This window comes from Melospiza georgiana, chromosome 1 (assembly GCF_028018845.1).
Source record: "Melospiza georgiana isolate bMelGeo1 chromosome 1, bMelGeo1.pri, whole genome shotgun sequence".
In the NCBI taxonomy this organism is placed as follows: domain Eukaryota; kingdom Metazoa; phylum Chordata; class Aves; order Passeriformes; family Passerellidae; genus Melospiza; species Melospiza georgiana.
This window is the reverse complement of record NC_080430.1, coordinates 97,124,797-97,152,277: the sequence shown is the minus strand read 5'-3', so window position 1 is coordinate 97,152,277 and position 27,481 is coordinate 97,124,797. Positions and strand designations below refer to the sequence as shown.

Here is a 27,481-nt window from a genome sequence, read left to right as displayed (position 1 = left end):
TGAACAGTGACAGAGCTTTCAACATTTGATGGCTGCTGGGTGCCCATTGTCCCTGGTACCTTCACAGCAGGGAAGAGAACATACTTGCACATTTCAAAGGAACAATGTATCCCGAATAATTCTACATTTTTGTTTACAAGCTTAGCAGTAAGGCCAACGAGTAAGAAAACTTTGGGATTGAGCCACTATTTCCTTTCTAAAACTAGTAACTCAAAAACTAAATCTAGGCAAAAACAAAAATTTAGACTGGCCACTTGTCAGCACAGATCACTTTCAGTGTCTGTCATTCTGGCATTCATCACACCCAGTCCACATGTTAAAACCTTTATATCACTTCAAGGGATCCCTGTCCCCATCAGCAGTCAGTAAGAAAGAAGACAAAATGCAGCTCATCACTCTTGTTAGTCTGCCTAATGACAAAATGCAGAAACATTTCCACTGCTTCTTTGGGTAAGGTTAACAAGGTGAACTAGAACTGTGTCAGCTTCAGCTTGTTGTCTTTGAAACTTAAATTAAGAAACAATTTTATGGCTGTAATATCTATCTACCTCTGTAGCACAGAAGACAAGTGCTTACATATGAACATTGTCTGCCCAAGTCAATTAATGTATATAAACAAATAAAGAGAGAATTTATTTTTAAGGAAATCACTACCATAATAAAGTCAGAGCAGACAGCAATGTAATTGTCCTTGCTAGGTAATGACACTAGACTCACAATATCTTGTAATTTAGAAAAAACTATTTTAATACAGAAAGTAGAAAATTTGATTCTAAAGTTACTCCATGGAACTGGAAAGATTGGACACATATATTCAATTTTTATATGGATTCATATTGTTAGATAAACAGTATCAGATATGCATTGTTTCCAAAACAACTGAATGTTCCATACATTCCCTAAGAGCAGACATCAGCTCAGGTTGGCTGATAATTGGGACACTTATTCATAGGCCAATATGTAAGGCAAGTATCTAGTCTCAATCAGACAAGGTTAGAACATGGGAAAACAGAACAAACAAGAATTTAGAGAAACATCATAAACAGATTTTACACAACTTTCTTAACAAATGCCTTGACTGACACATTTTCAGATCTGGCTTCCCATCTTGCCTTTCAATCTTTTACTAAAATACATTTCAGTGAAGTTTTTCTGGAAAAAGCGTTTAACAAAATGTGCTTAACAAAACTTCTCATTTACCAATTACACTCCAACAAACCTGGAGGGAACAGCACACACGCTGTTTTATTACTATGCATAAAAGTCAATGTTCTCAAAACCAGTGTCGCTTATGTAAGGTAAGGCATCTTCACAGCATGGCTCTCAAAAGAAGCAATTCCTTAACCATAGTAACAAGTGTCTATAAAGAAGTCTTCCTGAAAATAATTTCAATATAGCCAGTGAGAAACAGACTAACCATGTAATGTTCAACAGAGAGGAAAACTTCTCACTTATATCAATATGTCTCTTTGATTCCTCAATTGCCTATTAAAAAATTTAGGCAATTGCATTTGTTACTGCAAACCTTGCAGGACCAGTCTTGCTTGTTGGTGTCAATCTTAAGCATCACCAGTTTACTGTGTTTTTTGTTGTAGCAGGGTTGTTTGTTTGGTTCTCAAAACAAGGAAATTAGTGACCTAATTAGTTCAGTAGTTTGTTCCATACCAGCTATTTACCTTTTTGGTGCTTACATAAAGCACCAAACTGACTATAATATATTCCTTGGTTTCTTCCAACCATACAAACTCAACACAGACTTTACCCTCCGAATCTGCATAGTCTGCAGTATAGACATGACCCATGTAGTCATAAAGGCCGGATGACTTGGTAGACAATTCCATGCGGACTGGATCACTAAAACACCAGAAGGGCATTCCAGTTTCATCTAAGAGAGTCAGATCCATCACAAAGCAGTCCTACAAACACAAGCAGAAGAGATTATTTCCCTATGTCATGGCAAAGTAAGTAGAGGTTCAGAGAGTTTTGTACAAAGGCTAAAACCTCAAAATACAATTGATAGTGCTTCACTGACCTACTGCAACAAATACTTACTTAGAGGTTTCCTGCAAAAATCGAAACTGCAGCCTACACACATCAAATGCTGTGTTACAGAAGGTACCACTGCCAAACCAAATCAAACATTACTTCTTGAACATTTTTAAGCCTTTTACATCTATTTTTCTCAACTATTAGTTACTTTACCACTCAAAGAATGATGGTTCCTTCAATATGAGAAAGTAACCTAAGTTTAAAGTCAGCTGCTAAACTTGTGTGAATGCAGCAATGCTTGCAAAGATACTCAGGGACCACCCAAGGCAGTGCACACACAATCACCCTTCCAAGCCAGCTGTATACAGTACTCTCTTTTTGGGAACTGAAGGCTCACAGCTTCAGTTCTCAAGAAGGTAATATAAAGAATCTTGATGTAATTCCTCTGCTTACAAATTCTTGAAAATATTTCTTTACAAGATTACACAACTAGATAATTTAAAAATGTTAATGCCAATTCCTTGGTCTTGGCAAACTGATAGTTTCACATATCCCTTGGAAGCATAGGAGTGATGTGTCATTGTTAGTATCAGCTGTTCCTTATTCTCATGAGTTCTGAATCATTAAATGAATCAAATTATCTTAATTATGTTGTATCTGTGCTCCAAAAGCGTAAACAAACCAACATCACATATTCCATGCCAAAAAAATTCATTTGGAATGCTTTATTTCTCTGTACTACATAGTTGTGCTTCTGTTGCTCTAACATTGCTTTCACTATTACTTTACTTCAATCAAACAACACAAGGGCAGATGGCACAAACATGAGGCAATATGATACACATAGTTTCCCTAAGCTTTTTACTGTAGACTATGCTGAAAATACAAAATTCAAACTGAACCTAATGATGGTGTAATAAACTTATATGAGCTACAGAATCACTGGAAACAAGAAAGAATCACTATTTTCTGGTCTGACAGCTTGCATATAAAAAGCTAATTATGAATAGTAAAGTGGGATGGCGTTGGGATGGTGGGGTCTTCCCATGCATTTCTGTCCTGGTTCTGGTCAGGATCTGGTTAATTTCTGCAGTAGCCAGGAGGGAGCATGGCTAAGATGCTGGTTTTACTACACCGCCCCACCCCATTTCCAGGGCCAAGGAAAGGGCTTTCTTCTCCTTAGGGGTATTGCACCATGGTCAGGTTGTGCTCCATGGCGAGCATTTGCACATGAATCACTCCCCTCTCTTGTGCATTCCTGTTGTTAATATTATTGCTGTTACTCTCAGTTTTCTTATCTCATTGCTGCTCTTATCTCAACCTTGATCTTTACCTTTTGAGCCTCCACCTCTCCACTCCAGCACAACACAGGGGAGAGGAAGGGGAAAGCAAGCCAGTGGAGTGTGATTTGGAGTGGTTACAGTAAGAATACTTAATTGGAAAATACCATTCCTATGACAATTTCCAACTATCTGTACTTTGGCAATTAATTTTTTTTTAAAAAAACCCAGAAGTGCCAAGGAAGTTTTTAGGGTTTTTTTGTTTCTTTAAAGTATTAGCTAAAATTCAAATAAATTCAAAGTAATGGAATGTCCTACTTTTGTGGCTGATGTTATCTGGCCTTCACAAGCTTCAAGAATTTTAGAGACTTTTGGTAAAAACTACACTGAATTCGACCCACAGCTACATGCTGACATATTCCATCTCTCATCACAAAATGAGGTTTAAAAAAAATACTGTACTCTTTATTTTGTCCTAGAAACAAACATTAAATATAATTTATGCTGTAAGCACATAGAAAAATGATTAAAATTGAAAAAACTAAAGACTACAGCCATAGCTCTCTGTTTCCTCTGACAGATAATGTAAATTCTTATGTACTACTCAGGATTTTTTTCATTAAAAAAAAAGACTCTGCCAAGCAGCTGTTAATCCTATAAAATCATAGAATTATTTGAGTTAGAAAGGGCCTTTATAAGTCATCTAATTCCAACTCTCCTGCCTCACCATGCTCAGCATGGAGTGTCCAGTTTAAATCTACTCTCTTTCAGTTTAAAAACATTGTTCCTTGTTTTGTCACTACATGCCTTGGTAAAAAAAAAGTCTCATCAAACAGTATTCCATTCCAAATTTATACAGGATTGGCAGAAACAACATTTTTATTAATTCTGAAGGTTTTTTCCAAAAGAAGTGCCGAAATTGAAATCAAATGTTGAACTAGATGATTTTTCAGTAGTGCTTAAATCATATTTATCAGAATCTTCACAGCTTCTGAAATATTCATGCTGATAAAGTATATTTAAAAATATGTGCCCTCACCACTATTGCAAAAGCTACAGAACCACTCTGAAACTTTGTTTGAAATAATTCTTTTAGGAATTTTACCCAATAGAATGTGTGAGCATTCCTCTAAAATAAAGAGTTAATCTAGCTGACTGATGTACCTGACTGGAGCTGGTGCTGACTGTGTGGATGTGTATGTAGTTTCCTGTGTCCACTGGCATTTTAATACTCCCCAGCAGTTCCTAACTTTCACTGCACATACAGCACAGAACTGCAGAGTATTTCCCCAGAGGTTCAAGGCTTATTGCTCACAAAAAAAACCCAATCAACCAACCAAAAAACCAAACCAAAAGAAATAAAAAACACAAAACAAAAAATAACACTCTCACACCAAATTAAAAAAAAAAATCCTCACAAAAAGTACATCTGCAGTACATTTTTTTGTCCAGCATTTCCATGGGCTGGTCAATCACATCATCTTTGCTGAGAGGAAAGCAATTACACACAGATAATGGGTCTATCATGCAATCCAGAGTCTATGAGAGAAAGGAGAAAACTCTTTTCCTGAAAATTCACCTTTTTTTTTGAATATTGGAATAGAGATTTTGTCCGCTTACAGACAGCTTCTACAAAACAAAAGGTTGTTTAAAAATTAGCCTATTTAGGATGCACAAACACAACTCTGTTTTGAGGTAAGCATTTCCAGAAACAAAGAATATTTCTGACCTTTACATTGCCTTTAAATACATCTGTTTCCCAGCATATGCCAAGTGTCCCAATAATAGGCAAGTGCTTCCTGTTATCCTTTAAGTTTACAACTACGAGCCTCACGTAGCCATTTTCAATGTCACCTGAAAATATAAACAATATACAACATTACAGCAGCATAAATCAAACTGAGCTCAAGTACACTGTAAATGTTCTCTTATCTCCTTTCCATGTCTTTTTCTTCCCACTCACCAATAAGAAACCCTGGCATACACCAACAGCTAAACATCAAGCACTTTATAGAGGAATCAAATTGCAGTTTGGAGCTTTGATTCTGTGATTCACAGTAGAAACTGCAGGTAAAAAAATCTTTTGTATTTTTTACTACAAAAATAGGAATGCTACCTAAAGAACTTACACAATGATGCAAGGAGTAAATTTCACACCCAGCATTTCAATTTCATGCCACCAGTGCCTCTATAACTTCCCATTCCCCAGAAGTCAAGCTCAACACTACCACACAAAATAAAACAATGAGATAGCTCCCCAACCTTTTTTTTTTTCAAGTTATTTAAATCTCTTATGTCTGACTGGAAACTCAAATAACCCAATACAAAAGGCACACAGATAACTATTCCTCCTTAGAAAGGATAATGCATCATTTGAATTGACATGAAGTATGATTTGATTTGAATCAAGTTTTTAAATTATGGATTTTTTCATTTTTTAAATAGCTTTCCAAGGCCCCTGGGGTTTTTTTGGCAGAATAACTATGATTTGTGATTTTTTTTATTACTACATATAACCATATTTCTTTGGAATCTCTTCCTCTCCTCTCAAAAGAGATTGGCATTTTTTTTTTAATTTTTTTTTCTTTTGCTGTCAGAGAAGGAAAGTTAACCAGGGAATCCAACAGTCTAATTATAACTTGAGGTACATCATAGTGAACATGATCTGACTACAAAGAAAAGAAAAAATAAAAGCATCACATCATGACACAAGCAGACCTCTTGGTAGGACATCCCTTAAACAAGTTTCCTTGAACAAGACATCATCTCTCAAAAGAGCAAAAAAAAAAAGCACTAGAGACCTCAGTAGAAAAAAGAAAGTATCTAGCACATGCAGGAGACAGATACAAAGGGAGAGAAGAATTCCCAGGAACATAATGCTTGTCAGGATCCAGTAGTAGGTCCTGGATGGTAAGGTAACAAGTGAAGGGACTTGCAGAGATTTGAGATGCAAGTGACAGAAGTAAAAAAGGCAGAAGTGTTTTGCCTGTGATTCTCCTTCAATCAAGCCCAAGCGGCAGCATGAGGCTACAGAAGCAGCAACATCAGGAAGGCTGGCTGTGAGTTCTGTGGCTGCATCCAGCATGCAGTGGCAGCAAAACCTCTGCTTGGTGGCTACTTGAAGCAGATAGTTGGAGGCAGTGATGGAGAAAGAAAGCTCACACTTTAACACAGAGACCAAAAACTTCTCTGAATTGGTACCGCAGATCCAATCAACTCCCAAGATACAGCTGGCTGCAAACCAATGCTAGAAAGGCATCACTCATCAGTGGGGAGTCCAAAGAACAGTTACTATGGAAAGCAAGCTGCCCAGCACATGACAGAGAACAGCTGCAGGTTTTTCAGTACAGACACTGTTTGGAATAGGAGTGGGAATACAGTGAAACCAACATGACCATGCCCAGGAAATGTTTTGTAGGAAATACTTCGTTATAGTTGAAGGAAAATGCAATCCTCCAAACTGTGATACCCACTTTCAGTGAAGTGCAAAAGAAGTCAGTGAGAAAAATGTAAGCAGAATTCATTGCCAGGATCCAGCTCAAAGTAGGAAAAGGCCAATAAGTTACCACCTGTCCAAATGGTCCAGTTCTAAAACCTCAGTAAATCAAATTCAATGACAAAATTTCATTCAAGATAAAAATATCTTATTGAAATAGTTTACTGACTAACCACTGAAAGTCCACATTTAAAGTTGAGCTTTTATACAAGAAGCTTGAAAACATCAGTCAACAAGCATTTTTTCCAAAAGGACTACTTGGTTATCCACAATTCCAATCTGAATGGAAGTGTCTATTTCTCTTACTCATTCAGATCAAATGAAGTTTGAATGGAATAAAAAAAGGATTGTAAAAAGCATTCTTCTGCTAATAAATTCCTATTGCATGGCATTAATACACATTGCTAGATAGATCATCTGGCTACGATGTGTTGCAGTTACTTCTTAACTTTAGCCAAAATGGAAACAGGCAACGGATCAGGAATCTGACGGCTAATTCTTAATGGGTTGGTTAATCCAAACTTTATATATATTTTTTAATATAAAAGCTCTATTTCAGTCCTCACATTCAGGAGGAAGGAAAAGCCTGCCTAGAAACAAGCAAGAAACTGAAGGCTAAGTAATGAAACCTCCCCTTCCTCACCCCAGTCAGATGAGAAAATGACATTAAAGTGCAAGATAAGCTATGTTAAACATACAAAGAGAAACACACAGGAAGCAAACTGGACAGGGCTTTCCTCAGGCTGAACCAGACTTTGTTTCATTGTCCCCTTATAACATCTCTAGTCCTTGATTCATGCAAGACACGCATAGCAACCACAAGCAAAGCAGCAGAGTAAATTACAGGGAACAAATATTTCCAAATAGAGGTAATACCAACAAAGAGAACATATAACTTGTAGACAAACCTCAGGGGAATGAAACAAACACACCAATAGTTCCAAAGAACTTGTTTAGCTAAAAGCCAAGAAGTTTGTTTTGCTAACCAAGTCTTTCTTGCAAGTTGTCATTTGATTGGTATTTTCAGAGGAAAAGCTATGCTTAACACTTATTTGGGAGGCAACAACAGCCTTATCACACTAAAATCATTATTCAAACTTGCAAATCAATCTTCAAGGTCAAGCAAAACATTTCAAATGTCTGATATGAAATTTTACAAACAAAGCTTAACAGTTCTCTAAATACACCAAAATCAACCCTTACATTTTGCAAGCACAACACATCATTTTACATCAACAAGAAATGACATTGAAAAGCAAAAGCTTAAACTATCATGAGGCTACAAAGCTGTGCTTAAAAAGTTGAAAACCTAGGTAAATACATTTCAAAAATATTTATGAAGAAGTTGGATCATGGCTTCTGGGAGTCATATGAAAACCTGTCATAACTTCCTGAAAATAAGGAAAGTTTTCTAAATATTTTCAATTCAGTTACAATATATTTAACATATTCATCCTACAGTACCTGTCAATGAGACCATATTACAAATTCTGTTTACATGAAAAGGAGCATAAAATAAAATGCTAAACCCCAACCAAAACAATGAAAAAAACAGGTAGTTACTGCAATGCAAATATAATAACAGGAAAAAAATCTGTACCCATACACATTCCATCTGCTTGGTCCAATGAAGTGTGACATAACCTTTTTTAATTTAATATTAAGAATTCAGCGAAATGAACTGAAAATGGAGTAGCAAAGTGCAGCACAATATTAATATATACTAACAAAAAGCAGACAAAAATTAATCTTGAACAAATCAGTTATTCTGCAAAATACAAATGGGCATTCTCTGGTAACCCAGGAATGCCTAAAGCTTCTTAGTGAAAACCAATAAATCAGTAAAACAACAGAACTAGCTCACAACTGGTATGTGCCTCAAGTTGTGGAAAGTGCCATGGGTATGTTGCATCTATAAAAACTAGACTGGGTAGAGAATTTTCAGAAATAGCAAGACTTTCCAGTATGTTGCAGGACTTCCATGCTTCAGAGTCCTCTCAGAGGATGGGACAGAGTGCATTATTAAAATGGATCCTAAAAATAAAACACAAACCATCCAACACAGCCAGTTTGGATAAACCTGGCCACATTCAGCAACACCATGTTCACCAGAATGAGAAAAATGAATAACAAATCACAATGAAAAATGTGACAGCACACAGCCATATGCTGCCTCACCACACCTTTTTGGAGGAAGTCAAGCATTTTCCAAAAGGAATTATTGTGCAAGCACATGGAAGGGATTAGATGACAAATGTGCTTATTGTCTGCAGAACCATGGCTTCAGCTGTCTGATGTCCTTTGAGACCAGAATCTGATGGCTGTCACATTGCTGAAGGTCACAAAACCAAAGCAATTCAGAAAACACTTGTGAACATGAAACATTCTGTAACTTGCAAAGTGAGATGGCATCACAACTGTAGCTCATGGACATTTGCTTCAATTTGCATAAACTTCAGCTTGATCTTTTGTGGAAGTAGCTTCTAAGCAGCAAGAAAGCGATACCAAGAAAGGAAGTATGCCAAATAATACTTTTTCTTGTGCAACTGTATTGCTAGATAGTATAACATTTTCATTTTAGAAAAATGTGATATTCAGCTAAATAAGAAAAACCCACTCCTCTGGCCAATTTTGAGAATATTTTTTTTCTGAGAGCATAAAGAGGACTCTTGTACTACATAACACTTCAGGTAAGATTTCTTGCTACATGCATAGACTTTCACTGTAATTTCATCCTTAGAAGTCTTCCTTTAATTCAAGCTTGGCGCTTTTCTAAAATCTGAAAACATGTATATTTCAGGTTCAAGGACAACAACACTCCACACTGCATAAGGCTGCAATCTAAAGCACAGTTCTTGGAATCACCAAATACAAATGAGAAAAACCAGACCAAATCACGGGGAAATTCCGCAGCCCTGTAAAAGAACTCACGGCTGACAACAGCGCCCTCTACTGACAGAAAAACAATATGTTCTGAAACCCACACCGCTCAGGAGTGCCGGGATCAAACAAAAATACTGGGGAGCAATAATTAATTTACAGTACTTAATTCTAAATTAAATTAATGGCAGTGTACAATTTTAATATTTTAATCTATCTTTGATTACAGAAAGACAGCTGTGTAGCTTATGAAGTTATGCTGAAGTTAAGTCAAAAGAGAGATCACCCATGTATTTTTCAAAACCCCAGTACAATTATAAATTTGGGCTGTATGAGAAGAACAGGGATGGCCAATTATGTCTCAGGGAAAGAAACGCTGAGAACAGAATGAAGCAGCAGAAGACTGAAACTGTTTTCCACACAATGAAAGGGTACCAAAACAGGCAACCTTAAGCTCACTAAAATAGAAACTCTGAATCTTAACGTTCACAGTAACTTGTACAAATGTATCTATACATTTGATCTGCCTGCTCACCCAAAGTATACTTGAGGAGAATTCTACAGAAACAAGATTCTAATACGTATCCCTCTCTTCTTTATACAATAAATGTGAAAGAAACATCAACCTGCACCAAGAACTGTGCCAGTGTATTATTAATGTAGCACAGAACTAAAAGAAAAGACCCAGAAAATCTGCAGAATTTGTGTGCCAGGCTGACAGTGTCAATTAACAGCAGGCAGACTTCTTACAGAGCAGGCTTAGGATGCCACACAAAGCACCATGCAGATATAAAGAAACCACATCACAAACAGAAAGATAGCTTACTCTTAAAATTCCATTTCAGTTTCACCCCTTAAAACAGAGAAACTGGATATAAGAAGGAAAGATGCAACAGCAGGGATCATTTTTAAAACAGACATTATTGCTCCATCAACTTTACGTTTTCTGCAGAAGAGGCACTTGAAGGATCCACAGAGGTACATGCAGTTTCTGCCATGCAGATCAAGATGCAGCCTGTAGTCATGCAGTCCATATTCTGAGTCAATATCATCCAGTAAAGGTCTATTAGGTGGAGGAGAATATTGACTTGAAAAAAAAAAGATAGAATTTAGCAAGGGAGGATGACTTAGTAAAGATATAACACATAGGCCAACATTGAGACCGTCATCTTAAGACAGTTTCAAAATCAAACATCTCTAGTTCATCATGCTTCTTTTAAGATACTACAGTGTCTAATATTGCTGATCAGCTGTTCAGCCTACCCAAAGGCAGAAAATACAGCAGTCAACTTTAAAAGGTACATCTGGTAAACTTCAAAACATGGACTTGTCTACAAAAAAGAAAAAAAGCATCAGCTCAACTACACATATAAAAGTCCACTAGCTCTAGAGACTTCTCTGAAATAGCAAATATTGAAATAATTTTGTCTGAGGCTAGCTAAATAAGTACTGCACACAAGTGACCTAAAGAGACCACATGCCAGAGGCAACTGAGCAACTTCTACATAGGATTCAATTTGGCACTAAGGGAGATGGTGTTAAATCTTACATTCTGTGTGAGAAGAGCCACACTAAGTTATAGTGGGCATTTAAGACTACTGGTAGATACAACAGTATCTGACCAGAAAGCTGAGTGGGAAATAAATTCCCCAAATACTATTCTAAAGCTAAAAAATCGTACAAACACTTCATAGGAAACCCAGCTACTTTCTCAAAAGGATTAAAAGATTAATGCAGGCACCTCACTAGTTTACCAGAGTTTCCCCCCTCTTACACAGCCAAAGAATACTTCCCTACTTCCTGAAATGTCTCTCTCTTTTCTTTCTGTTTCAGATAGAAAGAGGAAATAAGAAGACTGCTTGTGGAAAGGGAGAAAGTGTGAGCAGTTTATTTCTATCTTTCTCAATATGGCAAGTACCAGTACACTTGTATAACTAAATTATCTTCTTAACAGCATAACAATGGCCATATTTTAGTATGAAAATGCTTCTACAGTTTTTTATTTAGTTACTGTAACTGTTGTTTATATTAAACAAGAATAGTTAATTACTGCCTAAATATAAACCTCTTACCAGCAGCCAATTTTAACTGTAAAATTCAAAGCTTTATTCAAAAGGTTATCTTTATTACCCACAAAGGAAAACTTACACAGTAGCAGAACCCAAAATGCTTCTACTCACACAGTAGCAGAACCCAAAATGCTTCTCTCAAGAAGGTGATTATAATGAAGATTCGCCATAACAAAAGCAATTTCATTTTTCCCCTGAAAAGTTAATTAAAGTAGATGTATTTTCATCTGGAAATGCTTTTTTTCACAAGGTCTTTCTGAGCATTAAAATTCATAGATAAATGCTGCTGCTTATTACTCTGTCAATTACTATAATAATGTTAGTAATGGCTTGCTTTAACACTTGGACTCGTAAAACCTTTACTGTCTTTTCACAAGAATACAGAATAGTTGTAAAAGACTGCAACACTTTTGTATTACAGGGAAAGAGAGAGAAGCCAGCTATGGCAAGGCAAAAATTTTGAGAGCAATCCAAGAATTCTACTTCCCTAGCTTCTACTGACCACTTTAAAAAAGATACCTAAAAAGAATCACACAGCACTTATTCCCGACTACTGAAGCATCAAGTTTATTTTCATGTCTAAGGAACTATTTCCAAAGAGGGCTAACATCAGTGAGGAACACAGAATTATTTAATAGAAATTGTGAATTTCAAAGTAAAAATTGTGTCTTCACCAGATTATTTACTCCTGGGAAAACATTAAAAACATAACCTTCTATAGTCAAAAAAACATCTATGTGACAACTAAATAGAGACAGAGGCACGTATTTACTTCAACAACACAGAATGCTAGGATCTCAGGTTTTTTTCTTTAAATGCATTCTTTAAATCCTACATTTACAAACACCCAAGTCAATAGGAAAATTATTCACTGCCATACTTTCCTGAAATATGGGCAACTACTGTTTTCATCTCTCTGGTTACCAGAAAATTACATCCTCTATTCAAACTTTTGGCTTTTTAACTACTCCTGTATTTTCATTGTACAAAATTACTGCTATAAAGGATTTAACTAGGGAGGTCTATCAATCACATAATTTCTCAGTCTTTCTCTATCCAAATACCAGGAGCCCCACATAACCTGCCCTTGGTTTCTGTTATGCAGCTATGTACTAAAAAACAAGATGTGTGGCATTTACAATTATTACACCCACTGACACATAACTACCTCGTATTACTGGGCCTACACAGAGAGTGAGAACTGCTGTTCAGAAAAACAAGCAGGGACAATATACTAGATTGAGGCACTCCATTTTCAACAACTATGTGGAACTTGGTTATGATTGAACCATTTCCAGGTGCTGAAAGAGCTCTCTTTCCAAGCATGGATGGGGCCGATGCATAAGCAAGACCACAGAGCCAACAATACAGGGACACCAGTCTACAAAACTTCTGAAGATACAAAAGAAACGGTTGCTCATTTAGCAGAGCTTTTCACAGACTGAAACAACCTGTAACAGGTTTATGCTGGTCAGGCAGTCTCAAGTTTTCTAGGAAATGGACTTTCACTCTTAAAGAGTGAATGGATAGTCCTTCTGCAGTTTCAAACGTTGCCTCTGGTGATTTTGCACATTTGAGGCACCATGCTTGCAGATGGAAATTAGACAACTTCCATGAATTGTTCACAGCCTCCCCATGGAAAGTTCCTTGCCAGTGCCAAATAACATAAGTCGATGTCAACAGCATGACTAAGGGGAGGAAAAAAGAGCTGCCACCTCTGAATTGAGATCAAGAGCAGAACACCTGAGATAGGCTTCCATAGCACGCAGCCCTGCAGAGCAACAGGCAGACACAGAGGTCCCCGTGCACCCCATGCAAAGATGCAGACTCCTTTTGTGTAGAAATTTACTTTAGATGTTCTGCACTGCCCTCTAAAGAGACTCATAACTACACTCACCCTACAGAGGCTAACTGCTTAACCTAGACTCTTAATACAAGAATTTAATACCCCCAAAAGGGCACAATTTACAGCATTCCTACTGGTGGAGCAGGATACAGCTACCTGGTGATGTAAATCAAAGTTAAGTCGCTATGTGGGAACTCATCACTTTGAGTGATATGGACAGGCAATGGCATGAATCACAGGAAGAAGCACTTCTCAAACCATTCTATTGAAAATTACTCTAGGATATCGAACTTGGGCATGTGAAGACTGCAAAATAAGTAAAATTGAACACGGTATCTAGTATAGAATGATACATAACTGATCTTTTAATTAGAAGTAGATTTCTTTATGCATTTATACTCCAGTGACAGCTCTTTAGGATACAATAAACCATCCACTTACAGTCCCTACACGTGTTGCGTGGTTACTAGTCCCTACACGTGTTGCGTGGTTACTAGTTTAGACAACATCCTTCAAAATCCAAACGGAAAAGGAAAGATTTTTTAAAAAAACCCTCCCCAAACCCAAAAAAAAACCCCAACTCTTTTCCTTCAAATAGTAAAATACTGAAACAAAATGTTATCTTACCTTCCACATTCCTACTAGCAGTCCTGGACTCAGACTGAAGAGCTGGACAAGCTCATCAGCACCAACCACTACACTATTTTCAGTCAGGTTAGCAAGATGGTATTCAGCAATCAAGGAAAATCGACGAGGTCTTTGAAAAGAACATACAGAATGTAGCAAAAGTTTATGTCTCCTTAATCATGTAAAAGTTCAGCCTAATTATATTTTTAACTCTGAAGTCTGACCAGCAAACATGATGAAAATGGTTTTGAAAGCATTTGGCATGCAGAGTCATAAACTATACATTTGAACAACTACAGTGCACTAGCAGGATCTGAACCCTTAACAAGATAAGAAACAAAAAACACTGTATGACCTTCTAAAATACTCTTTTAAAAAACTTATGTGTTTGTCCAACTTTTCAAAATACAGAATTACTTTACAATTTGTTTTTGATAATTTATTGATACTATACAGAATCACTGAACATTTATCACTGTGAAGCAAAATTCAAAGGAAAGGATCAAATTGTATATATAATGAATTAAAAGTTTGTGTTATTCCAAGCTTTCCTTTTTTAGATTTTTTTTTATTTTTTACCTATAATTAAAGCCATTTAGCTCCAAAACACTCTTAAATATAAGTTCATGGACACTCTTATTAACTAATGACACATTTAAAAAAGAGCAGAAAGTGGAGTTTGCATTACCTATTCAGAATGAAGAAAGTCTTTCTAAAATCCTTCTCAGACTTAGGCTCTTACTGTATTCAAAACAGTTCCTAGATTTCCACTGGTATCACTGTAGTATCACCTACAACTACACACTGAACACTGCCTGGGATGGGGCACCCACAACCTTCCTGGACAACCTGCTCCAGTGTCCCACCACCCTCACAGTAAAAAATTTCATCCTAATCAACATCAACCCTTTCCCTGCACTTACAGTCTTAACAGTCATCAGGCCTGTCCCTGCACTTACAGTTTTAGCAATGACCAATACTGAAACTGGTGAATCCACTGCCTTCATCTATAATCACAATTTGTAAAAACCTGTAACTCTGTGAAATAAGTATATCAATCGCCTGCAAGCTTTCTTTTTTATTTTCTACATATGAATCATCATCTTGGCAAAACAACTACATTTCCTATATAATTTGACTGCAAGACTTGGTCAGCTAACTTTATATACAAAAGTTTCTCTTGATTTATTTCTTTTTTAAGTAAATACTTTTCTTCTGGTTGAGGAACCCAGTGTTTTGTAGGTGAATAATTCTCTCTCTTTTCAGAGCTCTATGGCTAGGGGCTTTGTGTAAGAAGCATGTACTTGACACTGCACCTACTGTACACATAGGCCCAGATGTGTGCTAAGCTCCTTGACAGCAAACAAATACCTCAAATAGACACTTTTCATTTAAATATATTCTTAGACTGTAACAAGAAAAACCACTGTAAATTTAAGTTATAAAACAAGGGACAGGCTGTGGACTGTGTGACTTTATATGCATATATATGCTGAAGATTGCATGCATAGTTAAACACCAAGTTCTCTAAATTCACACACACACCTACCAGACAGAAAATAAACTTTAGCAACATAGATTACCTGACTGTAGCCACATAAATACTGATGAACTTTTCCAAGCTAAATTTCTCACAATAAATTCTCCTAGATTTACATTTTTCTTTCATGCTCATTTGTGTCTATACCTTAGATTAAGCTTTCCAAGTCAGGACCTATTAGTCTGCATATCACATGCCAATAGCTACATTAACCTATGAATTAATTTCATAGCTTGCTGGATTATACTATTTCTTGCTGAAAAGCTCTACCAAAGAAGAGAAGAACATAGAAAATTGCAGGGAGGCTTTCAAATGAAGAGTTAACTTCTTGAGTCAAACAGATGTTAGATAGCTCATACAGACACATTATCAACCAGTGGCACCCAAAGAAATCCTCAAAAATCCTATGTCAAAACTCACCCATTGTTGTTGGGAGGTATGCTTTGGTCAGGAAGCAATGGTGTAACTCCAAATAGCTTCAGGGTTGACAGGATGTCTAAGCATGGCCAGTCTGTACCATGCCAAAGTACAGTAAGAGATGTGTCCTTAAATGATAGGTTTGGCTTCTCTACTACGTGTTCTTTTCCATTTTTGTCCTTTAAGACAATTATCCAACTCAACCCAGAGACTCTGTTATTTAGGAATTGAGAGGGGAGAGGGGTGTTTAAAAACAAATTCCCAAAGTGATAAAACTTAAACTATGCTTTCAATAGAATTTTTTAATTTCTACTAGCTGCTTCTTATGTTCCTCAGTTTCAGTCATTTATAATTATCATTGTATCCTCCCATTATGATATACATTTTTTAGCTCTAATTCTATACCCCCCCCAAGTCATTAATATTTTATACATTGTTCTCAAGTAAATCTTTGTGACAAGGCATTGCTTACTTCATAGCTTCTTTGTTTTTACATGGAAGACCTGTATAAGGATCTAGAAATTTAACAAGCCGCATTACTCTAGTTTTGAAGGCAGATGTTTTTTTGAAGATGTATTCTTTCTTCCAGTACCCAGGCCCTTTATCGTGTAAAGCAGCACAGCCCAAAGAAACAGCTTCTGTTTGTTTAGACTTCATTTTCCAAATTGTCCGTTTTGGGTGCAAAGAGCTGGAATAGAGTTTCAGCCAAATTCCACTGAAAATAAAAACAGAATAAAGAGGAATAAATTTCAAGAATAGTTACTTCATTTTTTATATGCACATCTCAGCTACCACCGAGCATAGTGTTAGCACAAAACAAGTCTTGTCTGTCTTCCCAAAGATACGGGAGCCAGCATGAAGCTCTATGATAGCACAATCATAGTCAGCAAAGTAAGTGAAAACTGATAAAGGTTAAGCAGAAAATTTTGAAAACTCTACCCCAAAACAATGATTCATCCTCCTCATAGAAAATCAGCTAGTGGGAAAAGTGGTTTAATACCTCCTATTCAACAAATAATCTGTTCACTTCAAGTTTCACAGATCCAGCTGAAAGTGGTGTGGAGGAGGACAATTCAGAATCACCTTTGTTTGGTGGTATCAATGTCATGTTGATCCCTTCTGCACTCTCTTTGGGAAAGCCCACAGAAGACTTACTGAAGTCAAAGAAATGTGACTGTAATGATGGGCTCATCTCTTTCACACCAGGGAAACTATGAGGTCACATTTCAGCCTCTCATGCCCCAGTATCTCTAGGACAGTTCACAGAATGTCGAGTACAGGAACCTACAAGAACTCAAACAATAATCTTGAGAATACAGGTTGCCAGTAAGTTTTCTCATTCTGAAGTGAGCTAGACACATAGTGTACTGCACTAAACAAAATAAATAGCAAGGGCAACAAATTCTTAAGAGACATTTTCTACCACTTATCAGCAAGATTACCTTTACCAGTTCTCACTTATCCTCAGGCAAACTTACACTAGTGAGTATTGTATGGCATCTTCCCTCTCCTCAAAGCATTCAAGGACTAGATCCATCCCACACTGCCTCCTACCCATCAAAACTATTCTCAATTCATCAGCCACTGAGAATAAGCCCCCACATGCTGAGAGCCAAGCTCTGCTTATTGATGCAAACCTATTCAGGGATTTTGCAAAAACCTTCCAGCCTGCTGCTCTGCAGATATACACAGAATTCCCCACTACCATTTTTTGAGATGAAAGTGTCTAAAACACACAAACCAATAAGCTACTGTGACTTGTAAAAGTGGGGTCACAGTCAACATGAGTTTTCAACCTTCCTTTCACCAAAAGCAGGGTGGAAAGGGTAACATAAAGGATAATCCCATAACTGAAACAAAGTTTTAAGATACTTCTATTTTAAGACCATAAAAGGCAGCCAAGTTACCAGACAGTATATGATGGAGAAGGAAAATTCTTCTTTAACTACAAAGCTGCTTAGAATTGTCCAGTGATGAAAAAAAAGAGGGATGTCCTTAATACAACACCACCAGGGGAATTTGAGCTGTGTATCATCCAACTGGTCTTCATCAGCCTAAAAAGTCCAGTAAAATAACCTCCTATAAAACTCTCCTGTTAACTAGAAACCCCTTCCCAAGAGAGACATCCTTTGATGGAGGGAGATACTCTGCTGAATTATGCTGAAAAGACAGGGCTTAGTAGTAGGCATCTCCTGCATTTTGGAGTCGCAGACTCAAGCAATTTGGTTGACTGAAAACAGACTATAACAAATACCTAACATCCTCATACTCACTCTCAGTAATATATTGCTTCTTCCTTTCCCAAAACAGTGTTGTGCAAAGCAAAGAAATTAGTTCAAGAAACTCAAAAATTCAGCTAGGGCAGAGAGACAGAGAACAAGATGAAGGAGGACTAGAATCACAAGTGTTTAGGAAGGCATCACTGCCCCTTTATCCTCAACTTCTGAAGAATTCAGGACAGATAAATCAAAAAGGCATCCAACAGAGAAGCACAAGTTTGCCTCTTTCACAACAGAATATAAGCCCTTTTTGCCTCAAATTGTTAATATTCATCTCAAGACCTCTTACTGGACAGTAATTACTACAACAAGCCTTTAACTCAAATGCCAGAATCAGGCACATCATCATCAGCCATCACTTGACCACAATGCCCAAAATACCCTGTGCTCTCGCTTCCTCTCACACATGCACGTTCTTCTGGTGATCAGAATCCTCAAGTTTTTGCAGGCAGACCATACCTGTGAACTTCCCACACTGCATGATAGGAAGGCTGGAATACCCCATGCTGGGGCACAGAGGGTGCAGAAAGGAGGGGGGGGGGGTCATAAACATCTTCTTGTCTTCAACAGCTATACTGGAGACATCAGTGCTAAGAACTGCTCAAGCACACTCATTATATGAACAGCCAAAAGACAAATCACTGCATTAGGCAGCACAGACATACCACAATGAAAGACTGATGGTCCTGTTGCATCAAGGACAGCAGAAATATCCTAAAAAAGATACTCAGTCTAAAAACCAAGGTCAGATTTGTCACAGAAATATGCAGGGACTTCAATTAAAACTTCTGTTCATACACTGCAAGACTCAGGGTCTTAAGAAGATCCATTAAAATCCATCGGGAAGAAATGACCTGGGTCCCACTGAACCAGTCAGGCTCCTAGATAAGGGAAAGTAACTCTTCCCCAAGTCCTATTTGTGCCCACACACTAATCTCTGTTGAGATTAGAAAATGGAAACAGAGATTGTCGAGATGGAGACAGATGAATCATCTTCCCCTGGACAGCCACAGTGATTTTATCCTGCCTTACCAACCTGAAGTGGAAAACACATGCCAAGACTGGTAATTTGTGTCAACTATGCAATTTTTATCTACTCTTACCTGCTGACAGCCTCAAAACCTTAATCTGGACTACAGATCTTCCCTTTGAATTCATCAGTTCTAAAGGTATAAATGCCAAGGTAAAGAAATTGATTCACCATACAAGTTTCAGTAAATAAGGGAGAAATAGATTAATACCAGGTACAGCAACCTCCTATAGAGGAAGACATTTTCTCATTCAGACAACACTAATGCAGCAGAATCCTAGAAAGAAAAGGATGCCCGGATCCTAGTTACCACATACCAACCTGGGTGTCTCCTCTTTACCCTTTGACAAAATTATCATCATATTGGAGCCATTTATGAACTCTGAATAAGCAATCTTTATAAAAAAATGTGTCAGTATTTATCTTTGTCTCTTTTGTCTGCATTAGAAATCACCAAAATTTCACAAACAGAGCAACAGACAAAAAACACTAGTGGGTCACTTGATTGAATCAATCCTTCTGTAAAAACCTGATGAAAGAATTAAGTAAGTAGGACTCCAAAATTGTGAAAGCTATGACAATTTCATAAAGCTGCTGGAGACACACCATTAAGGATCACCTGAACTGAGAAGTTTGTGCAGGTCCATGTGAATTCAGACAGAAATTTTAAAACAAAAAAAAAAAGTGCTAACAGCAACATTTCAAAGTACTAGATTTAGTTGTTACCTCATAACTCCCATTAAACAACAGGCCCTACACAGCTAGAATTCCATGCAACACATGCTGCAGGCTGTGCAGGGTAATTTCAGCAGAGTAAGTGCCCATAGGTGCATGCATCAGCGCTCTAGCATCAGAGAAACTAAATTAGAAGGACTCATAATTCAGGCAAATACATCTACTGCACAACTGAGACCTTCCCTCTTCCTTACTTATCATTGGCCAGCTCATGGAAGCGCTTATTCACACAGCCAACAGCCAACAGGGACACAGCATCCAAATAGGAAAATATCTTCAGCAGCATTTCTGATGGCATGCTGGAAAAGAAAAGAAAAATGAATACTGTTAGACATGCCAGCAAACTCCAGAAATGACAATGGCAGAGAATTTAAATTGCAAACCAGACAAAAACAAAAGAGGTGAAAATCAGCAGGTTGTAAACAGATGAATCAAAAATCACCTGAAGAGTTAAACTGTGGAGTTTGGGTTCTAATTTCATTCTCTGGTATGTGGCATTTGCCTAAAATAATTCATGACAACTTATTCAAGTGGCACAGCACAATTACCTGAAAAGTTTTGTGCTTGCACTTTCATTAAATTTTGTTAACTTTAACTATGTTTGACATGAAACTACCTTGTTTTGCTTCAGTTTCTTGCTGTTTGTACTATTATTTTAACATTTATTCCATAACCAGCATTTGCAAAACTGCAGATATATTCACCCTCCCTTTTGACTGCTGTGTCAGGTGTCAGGAAGCACCAGGACAGAAATGCCCTGGTCTAACAGCAAGATCATGCTCTACCTCATCATAATCTTCAAACTGTACATGCTCAAGTGTCTTGTGCAGTTTTTATTTATGTCAACAGAAAGATGTGAACTTCAAAGTAAGAGCCAAGAGCCAATATCTTGAAAATGTCAATGTCTCTGTGCATCTGGAATGCTGCACGAAATGCAGGTGCCAGTCTAAGCATGGCAAGCAGAATATACCCTGGAGATGAGCCAATGTGATTTCTGCATTAACAGACAGGAACCCCATACCATTTGAGCAGTACCTCATAACTGCACAGAGTTTAAAATACATGCATTTTATACTCTAACTTCCTTGAGCATTGAGTATGGTCACATCAAAATCACCACTGAAAATAAAAGGTGCTTTAAAAGTCAGTGCTCCAGGTGTGCCTCTTGTCCTTTTACTACTGGGCTATTTGCAACACTTGTTGATTTATAACACTATTTCAGAAGCAGAGAGCTTTAAAGGGTAGCATGATAATGCCAATATCTCAGTGTTTGTATTAAACTCAGAATCTTAGTTGCATTGACATAGAAGCAACATGCCAAAACCGGCACTGTTTTTATGTGAAATAAGTTATACACTGTAAACCCAAAGCAGTTAGTGCACTCATTCCAGAGATAATTTAGAAGTGATACCTTAAAAGGCTGCAGATTAGCTAAAATAACACACTTGATCCAGAATTTTCAACCATATTCTTTTTCTTCTGAACAAAGCTGAAAGGATTTTTTTTTCTTTTTTCTCTCACCATTGCACCCATCTGACAGCACTGAAATATTAAACTGGCCATCCAATGCAAAACAGAGAAAGCAATACACAGAAAGCTATCATGTAGCCATTATATTTTCTGAAAAATCCTTTCCTTAGGGTTTTTTCTCCGGAGAAGCTGGGAGGCCTCAGGAACAAAATGTAAACAATGATTATCTGCTGCTGTGGAATGCAACAGGTGCACCTGTGATTGGTCTCATGTGGCTGTTTCTAATTAATGGCCAATCACAGTCAGCTGGCTCGGACTCTCTGTCCAAGACACAAGCCTTTGTTACCATTCTTCTTCTATTCTTAGCTAGCCTTCTGATGAAATCCTTTCTTCTATTCTTTTAGTATAGTTTTAATATAATATATATCATAAAATAATAAATCAAGCCTTCTGAAACATGGAGTCAGATCCTCGTCTCTTCCCTCTTCCTTGGACCCCTGTGAACACCATCACAATATCAAATGTATAAAACAAGGAAAACTAATTAGTTTTTCAGGTAATATATTCTTAGAAATTCTTTGTGTAAAAATGTAACTAATTTTCAAAAAGAAAACTCACAATTGTACTGAAAGTGCCTTTTCACCATCAAACAGGAAGAGAATCATTTACCCTGCGGCAAATATGCAGCAGCCACTTATTCCTCTCCCCTCATCCAAATCCACCATTCTCAGCCTCTCTATAAACTAAGATCCACTTGATGACTACCAATAACCAAGAGAAACAGAAGTAGTTTAATTCTGAACTGGCTTTCATTGAAGGAATAAAATACCAATTTTTATTCTCAAGGAACAACATTGCCCATGACTTGCAAAGGAGTCGCTGAAGGCTTCACATGGCTTGGAAAATGTACATATTCCTTATGAACTTAGAAAGCACAAAGGAAAACCACACCAGAAAACGTTAGAATGTGGACACAGAATCCTAAAGTAGGCCAGGAAAGCAAATCTTTTCAACTCAGAGTATCTGACCTAGAAATCGCTAAGATATGAAAATAATTACTGCAAGCAGTCAAAGGATAGCTTACAGGGGAACTTCCACTCTTACTCCTAAAGACATACACACATAAAGACATACTCACCTCTCAATGCGCACACTTGGTTTCGGTTTTACGGGAGGCGTCAAGTACAGACTTTTAATTCCAGCATTTACAGTTTCAGAACATTCCCTAGGCCTGGCAGCAAAGGTCCTTAACCTACTTGTAAGAAGGAAAAGCTGTTAAGAGTCACATATTCACAAAATGAAGAAATACACATACTGTGCACACTTAGACACAATACTTCAACCGATGCAGGGAATACATCACATGAGAACCATTATTATTTGAACAATTACACCCGAGTTAAAATACCTGGCATGAGGAAGATTCAGATTTAAACTCACAGCTGTCAATCCTGTGATAGATCTCTCACAGCAGGCAAAGGGAATAATAGTGTTCCCTCAAATCAGTTTGAATCCTGTGGAGATCTATTATCCTTAGACAGCAGCACCACTGCTTGGCCACCACAAACAAGCTCCCACTGAGGCCCCTGCAGTAAGTCAAACTCACTGATTAATCTTCTGTTTCACAACACTAATCCAGAGACATTTTTGAGCAACCCAACTCTGCTAAATTATTAAAAGACACCAGATAAAAACAATACGTTGAAACTTCCTCAGAAACTGTTGCGGTTCAAAAAGAATTTGTATACTTTCATACTACACCATCTTCTTTACTTGCTTGAACAGCAAGAAAGGAGATTTAATCCATGAAACTGAGGGCAGCTAGCAAGCTCCAAGGGATGTCCAGATGTTAGACAGATAAATTACTTGTGGGTAGAATTACTTTGTTAAGGTTTAGAGCTTGACATGCTTCACTGATTTCAGACCTAGGGGGAGGTTAACAAAGCTTGGGAAGAAGGATGGCCACTGCTAGTGGCACAAAGAATGCAGAATTTACAGGCCACAAGGATACCTGGAACAACTCCCAAGATAAGGAGGAAACTATTATAGCCAACTCAGCAATTGTGCTGAAATCAGCCCCAGCTTCCAGAAACGTGAGATTGCAGTCACTGACCCAAGAAACTCACTGGCTCAAAAAAGATAAAGACTGAACACGCAAAGTTAATTAGCATGAGAAGGAAGAGAATCATTATCCAATAGAAGATAGAAAACTAATTAATAAGATAATTATGTAACTGGTAGCCAATGAAAACTAATTCCTTCCTCAGCTAAAATGTATAAAATAGTAAAATGTTTCGACAGCTGGTGTGCCGGCTTTGTGGATTCACCACCCAGCATCCCCTTCTATGCAGAACTGTAAATATTTCAACCACCTCAACCCTGTGTCTGGATTGGCCTCTTGCACATCACACTGAAAGAACCTATTTTGGAAACACTTCCACATCACAATCTGGATAGAAAAGAAAGGAACTTTGCATATTTCTAACACAAATTCTCACAATCCAACTGCTCATACATTTTTCCAAGTTTTCTGATAGGAAGGACTTCATAAGCTGTAATTGCAAACACATACTATCATTAATCCATAGAGAAAAATGGAGACAGAGTTTCAATCTTAAACCAAATACACCAAGCAGGCACAGCTCCCCATTCACTGCATTACTGATGTTTTAAATTGCCAGCAGATTTCCAACACCTGGCCAAACCAGCTCTGGGTTTATAAGAAAAAAATCCATATGGGGGAGGGTGGAATAGCTATTTTTAAACTATATGGCTACCATATAAATTTAATACCTACTGATGTTGATTTAAGATTGATTTAAGCTCAAAGAAAAATAAAATAAAAAGAAATTAACAACTCTGGTGTACATTGTCAACTGCACTGTGCAAAAAAAAAAAAAAAAAACCAATCCAAGACATTTTACTGAGAATTGTTATAAGCTTAACAAAAAGACATGCACATTTCAGCCTGGGTGCCAATCACTGACAGACCAACTAAATTAACAACTACAAAAAAGTAGTCTTATAATAAAGATAATAGAACCTGGAGATCAAACAAGGGTTTTACTCATGTATCGTTATCAAGAACTCCTAGATGATGAGGCACTAACAAACAGCCATTAAAGGGATTTAGAGACACAAGTTGTGATCAACAGCAGCAGAGCTATCACTTCTGTATGTTTCAGGGCAGCACATCCCAGGCTATTCTGCCCTGAATCCACGCTGAAAGCAGAGAGTTTGGGCACACTCTATGGGGACACAACTTCACAGACTCCAGCCATGGGACTAATTCTGATAAGAAGCTAGATTCTGGATTTTGAAACACACTAACTTGGACAAGCATAACCTGGATAGCCTGTATTCAGTCCTTCTTGCTCATTTAAACCACCCCCCCTACCTTTACCCCAGGGAGAAATATCTGAGGAAAGAAACATTTTGCCCACACATGCCTCAAAAAGTTTAATGTAACAGCTATTGTTTTTGTAAGCTTCAATTAAAAAAAAAAAAACTGCAGAACTTTTGCATCTTCCAAAACAAAAATATTCTCAAGGTGTGAAGAAACAAACAGCAAACCCAATCCATAAATTACTTTTCAAGTACTGTGTGTGCTAAGATTTTAAATTAGCATTAACAGAATGCTTTTACATTGCATTGACACAGCTTGGGCAGATAAGCCTAAGATAAAATCAATGACAGCTGTTACACCCCCTCTTTAGAAACTTCTAGAACCACTGAGATCATCTTATGTAAGAAGTACAACAACTTCAATTGCTTTTTCATTAGCTTTCAACCTGCGTGGCTCAGTTTCATACCAGTATTTCACTTTCACATAATACTTGCAATGTGCCCTGGTTTTTTGATGGTCAGCAAACCATTGTCTTTCGAGTAACATTTCAAATAACATAAAGTTTTAAGCAGTGATAACACCTGTCTCCTCCACGTGTTAGAGTGTATCTGGGGATAAACAAAAATAACAATAATGTTTTGACATGGGTTGGTTGGGTTTTGTTCCCTCAGCTAACCATTTCAGTCTTTTTAAAAGGTGGGTATTACCTCAATCCATTTGCCGGTTAAAAAAAAAAAAAAAAAAAAACCACAAACAAAAAACAGCAGGGGGAATGAAACTGCTCTGAAACTCAAGGTTGAAGAAATGGGCTAGCAGAAAAATCTGCTTTCTCAACTTGGCCTCTCAGACTGATGCTTTAAAATTTTGAAAGCTAAACCTGCACTGTAAGAATTAAGGTAATCACACCTTCCACAGTGAAATCCTCCTATTTATTACAGAGACCTAACCGCATAAAGTAGACATTAAACTAATTTTGTGTATTCTCATTATAACATCTCCTCCAAGCTGAAGCACATAACGAAGTTTAAGCTCCCTTTTCCAGGCAGAAAAAAAAGTGTTAAACCTAAACCCAGGCCTCCGTGCACCTGCAACACCAAAGGCGTCCATAGGGCCAGGGGAAGGGAGGGGAGAGCACTACGCCCACGGCCCTGGCCGTGAAGAGTAAAGAGCTAGAAACCAGAGCCTTGGTGCAGGTGAACTAACTTTCCCAGAGGAGCAATGGGAGCTGAGGGAAAACAGCAAGCCACCCTCCCCGGAAAAGGTGAAGAAGGCCGAGCAGGCAGCCCCGGGCCGGCGGAGCCCCGCTCGGCGCGCCCTCGGTTACCTGCCACGGCCCGTCGCCATGGCCGCTGCGCCGCGGGACAGCGGCGGCCTCGCACCCCCGGCGGGGAGGGCAGGGGAGGAACAAGCGCTGCCGCCTCCCGTGGTACGCCCTGGGGCGGGGTGGGACGGCGGCAGCCCGAGGGAGGCGGTGCCCGGAGCGCGGGCTGGGGAAGGCGGGGCTGGAGCTCGGCCGTGCGGGGAGCCGGGAAGCGTTAACGTCCCGGGAACGGCGGTGTTGCCGCCATGAGCATACGAGCACCTACCCCGGCCCACAGGGAGCTCGGGGTTCTCGGGCACTGTGTTCTCGGGTCTCAGAATCACCGAACTGGTCAGCTTGGAAAATACCTCTGAGATTACTTAGTTCAACCTACGACTGAACACCACCGTGTCAATTACACCACAGCACTGTGTCAATTCCACTATGTGTCAATACCAGTTTTTCCTTAAACATCTCCAGGGTTGGTGGTTCCACCACCTCCCTGAGCAGCCCATCCCAATGCCTAATCGACTTTTCTGTGAAGAAATTCTTAATGTCCAACCTAAACCTCCCCTGAAACAACTTGAGGCCATTTCCTCTTCTCGGAGAGCAGGCCGTCTCCCACCCGGCCACAGCCTCCTTCCAGGGATTTGTACAGAGTGATGAAGTCCCCCTGAGCCTCCTTTTCTCCAAGCTAAACATCCCCAGCTCCCTCAGCCACTCCTCATAAAACTTGTGCTACAGCTTCACCAGCTCCATTGCCCTTCTCTGGACCTGCTCCAGCAGCTCAATGTCCTTCTTAAATCGAGGGCTTCAAAATTCGACACAGTACTCAAGGTGTAGCCTCAACAGTGCCAACTACAGTGGGACAATCTCCTTCCTAGTCCTGCTCACAACACAGCTTTTGATACAGGCCAGGAAGCCATTGGCTTTGGCCACCTGGGCACACACTGGCTCACGTCCTTTTCCACCAGCACCGTTCCAGCCACTCTGTCCCTCTGTCCCCAGTGCTGCCTGGGGTTCTTGTGAGCAGGACCCGACACTTGGCCTTGTTGAACTTCATGCCGGTCCATCTCAGCCCATCGATTTAGCCTGCCCAGATCCCTCGAGCCGTCTCCATCCGCGGAAACCTCAATGCATCGCTTTAACACATATACGTGTGCAAGACCAAGAAAAA

The 27,481-nt window shown here is 38.5% G+C and overlaps 1 protein-coding gene across 1 annotated transcript; it reads right to left on the bottom strand.

Annotated features, from left to right (window-relative positions):
• FBXO15 (F-box protein 15) lies at nucleotides 1–26,384 on the bottom strand. Its single transcript, XM_058031403.1, has 10 exons — nucleotides 26,329–26,384; nucleotides 22,797–22,910; nucleotides 20,383–20,487; nucleotides 16,617–16,859; nucleotides 16,148–16,357; nucleotides 14,188–14,317; nucleotides 11,826–11,908; nucleotides 10,587–10,732; nucleotides 4,999–5,123; nucleotides 1–1,916 (listed from the first exon to the last, which is right to left on the bottom strand). Exons 1-10 carry the CDS (start codon nucleotides 26,346–26,348, stop codon nucleotides 1,647–1,649), a joined length of 1,446 nt encoding a protein of 481 aa, XP_057887386.1. The 5' UTR covers nucleotides 26,349–26,384; the 3' UTR covers nucleotides 1–1,646.
• Nucleotides 26,385–27,481: the final 1,097 nt, after the last annotated feature.

Excerpts from the sequence above, each read along its gene's own strand:
- FBXO15 (XM_058031403.1), bottom strand. The coding sequence starts at position 26,348 with ATGGCGACGGGCCGTGGCAG. Across the intron at positions 11,909-14,187 it reads TGCTAGTAGGAATGTGGAAG|GGGAAAAATGAAATTGCTTT; the intron begins GTAAGATAACAT and ends TTAACTTTTCAG. Across the intron at positions 1,917-4,998 it reads TATTTAAAGGCAATGTAAAG|GACTGCTTTGTGATGGATCT; the intron begins GTCAGAAATATT and ends TTGTGTTTGTAG.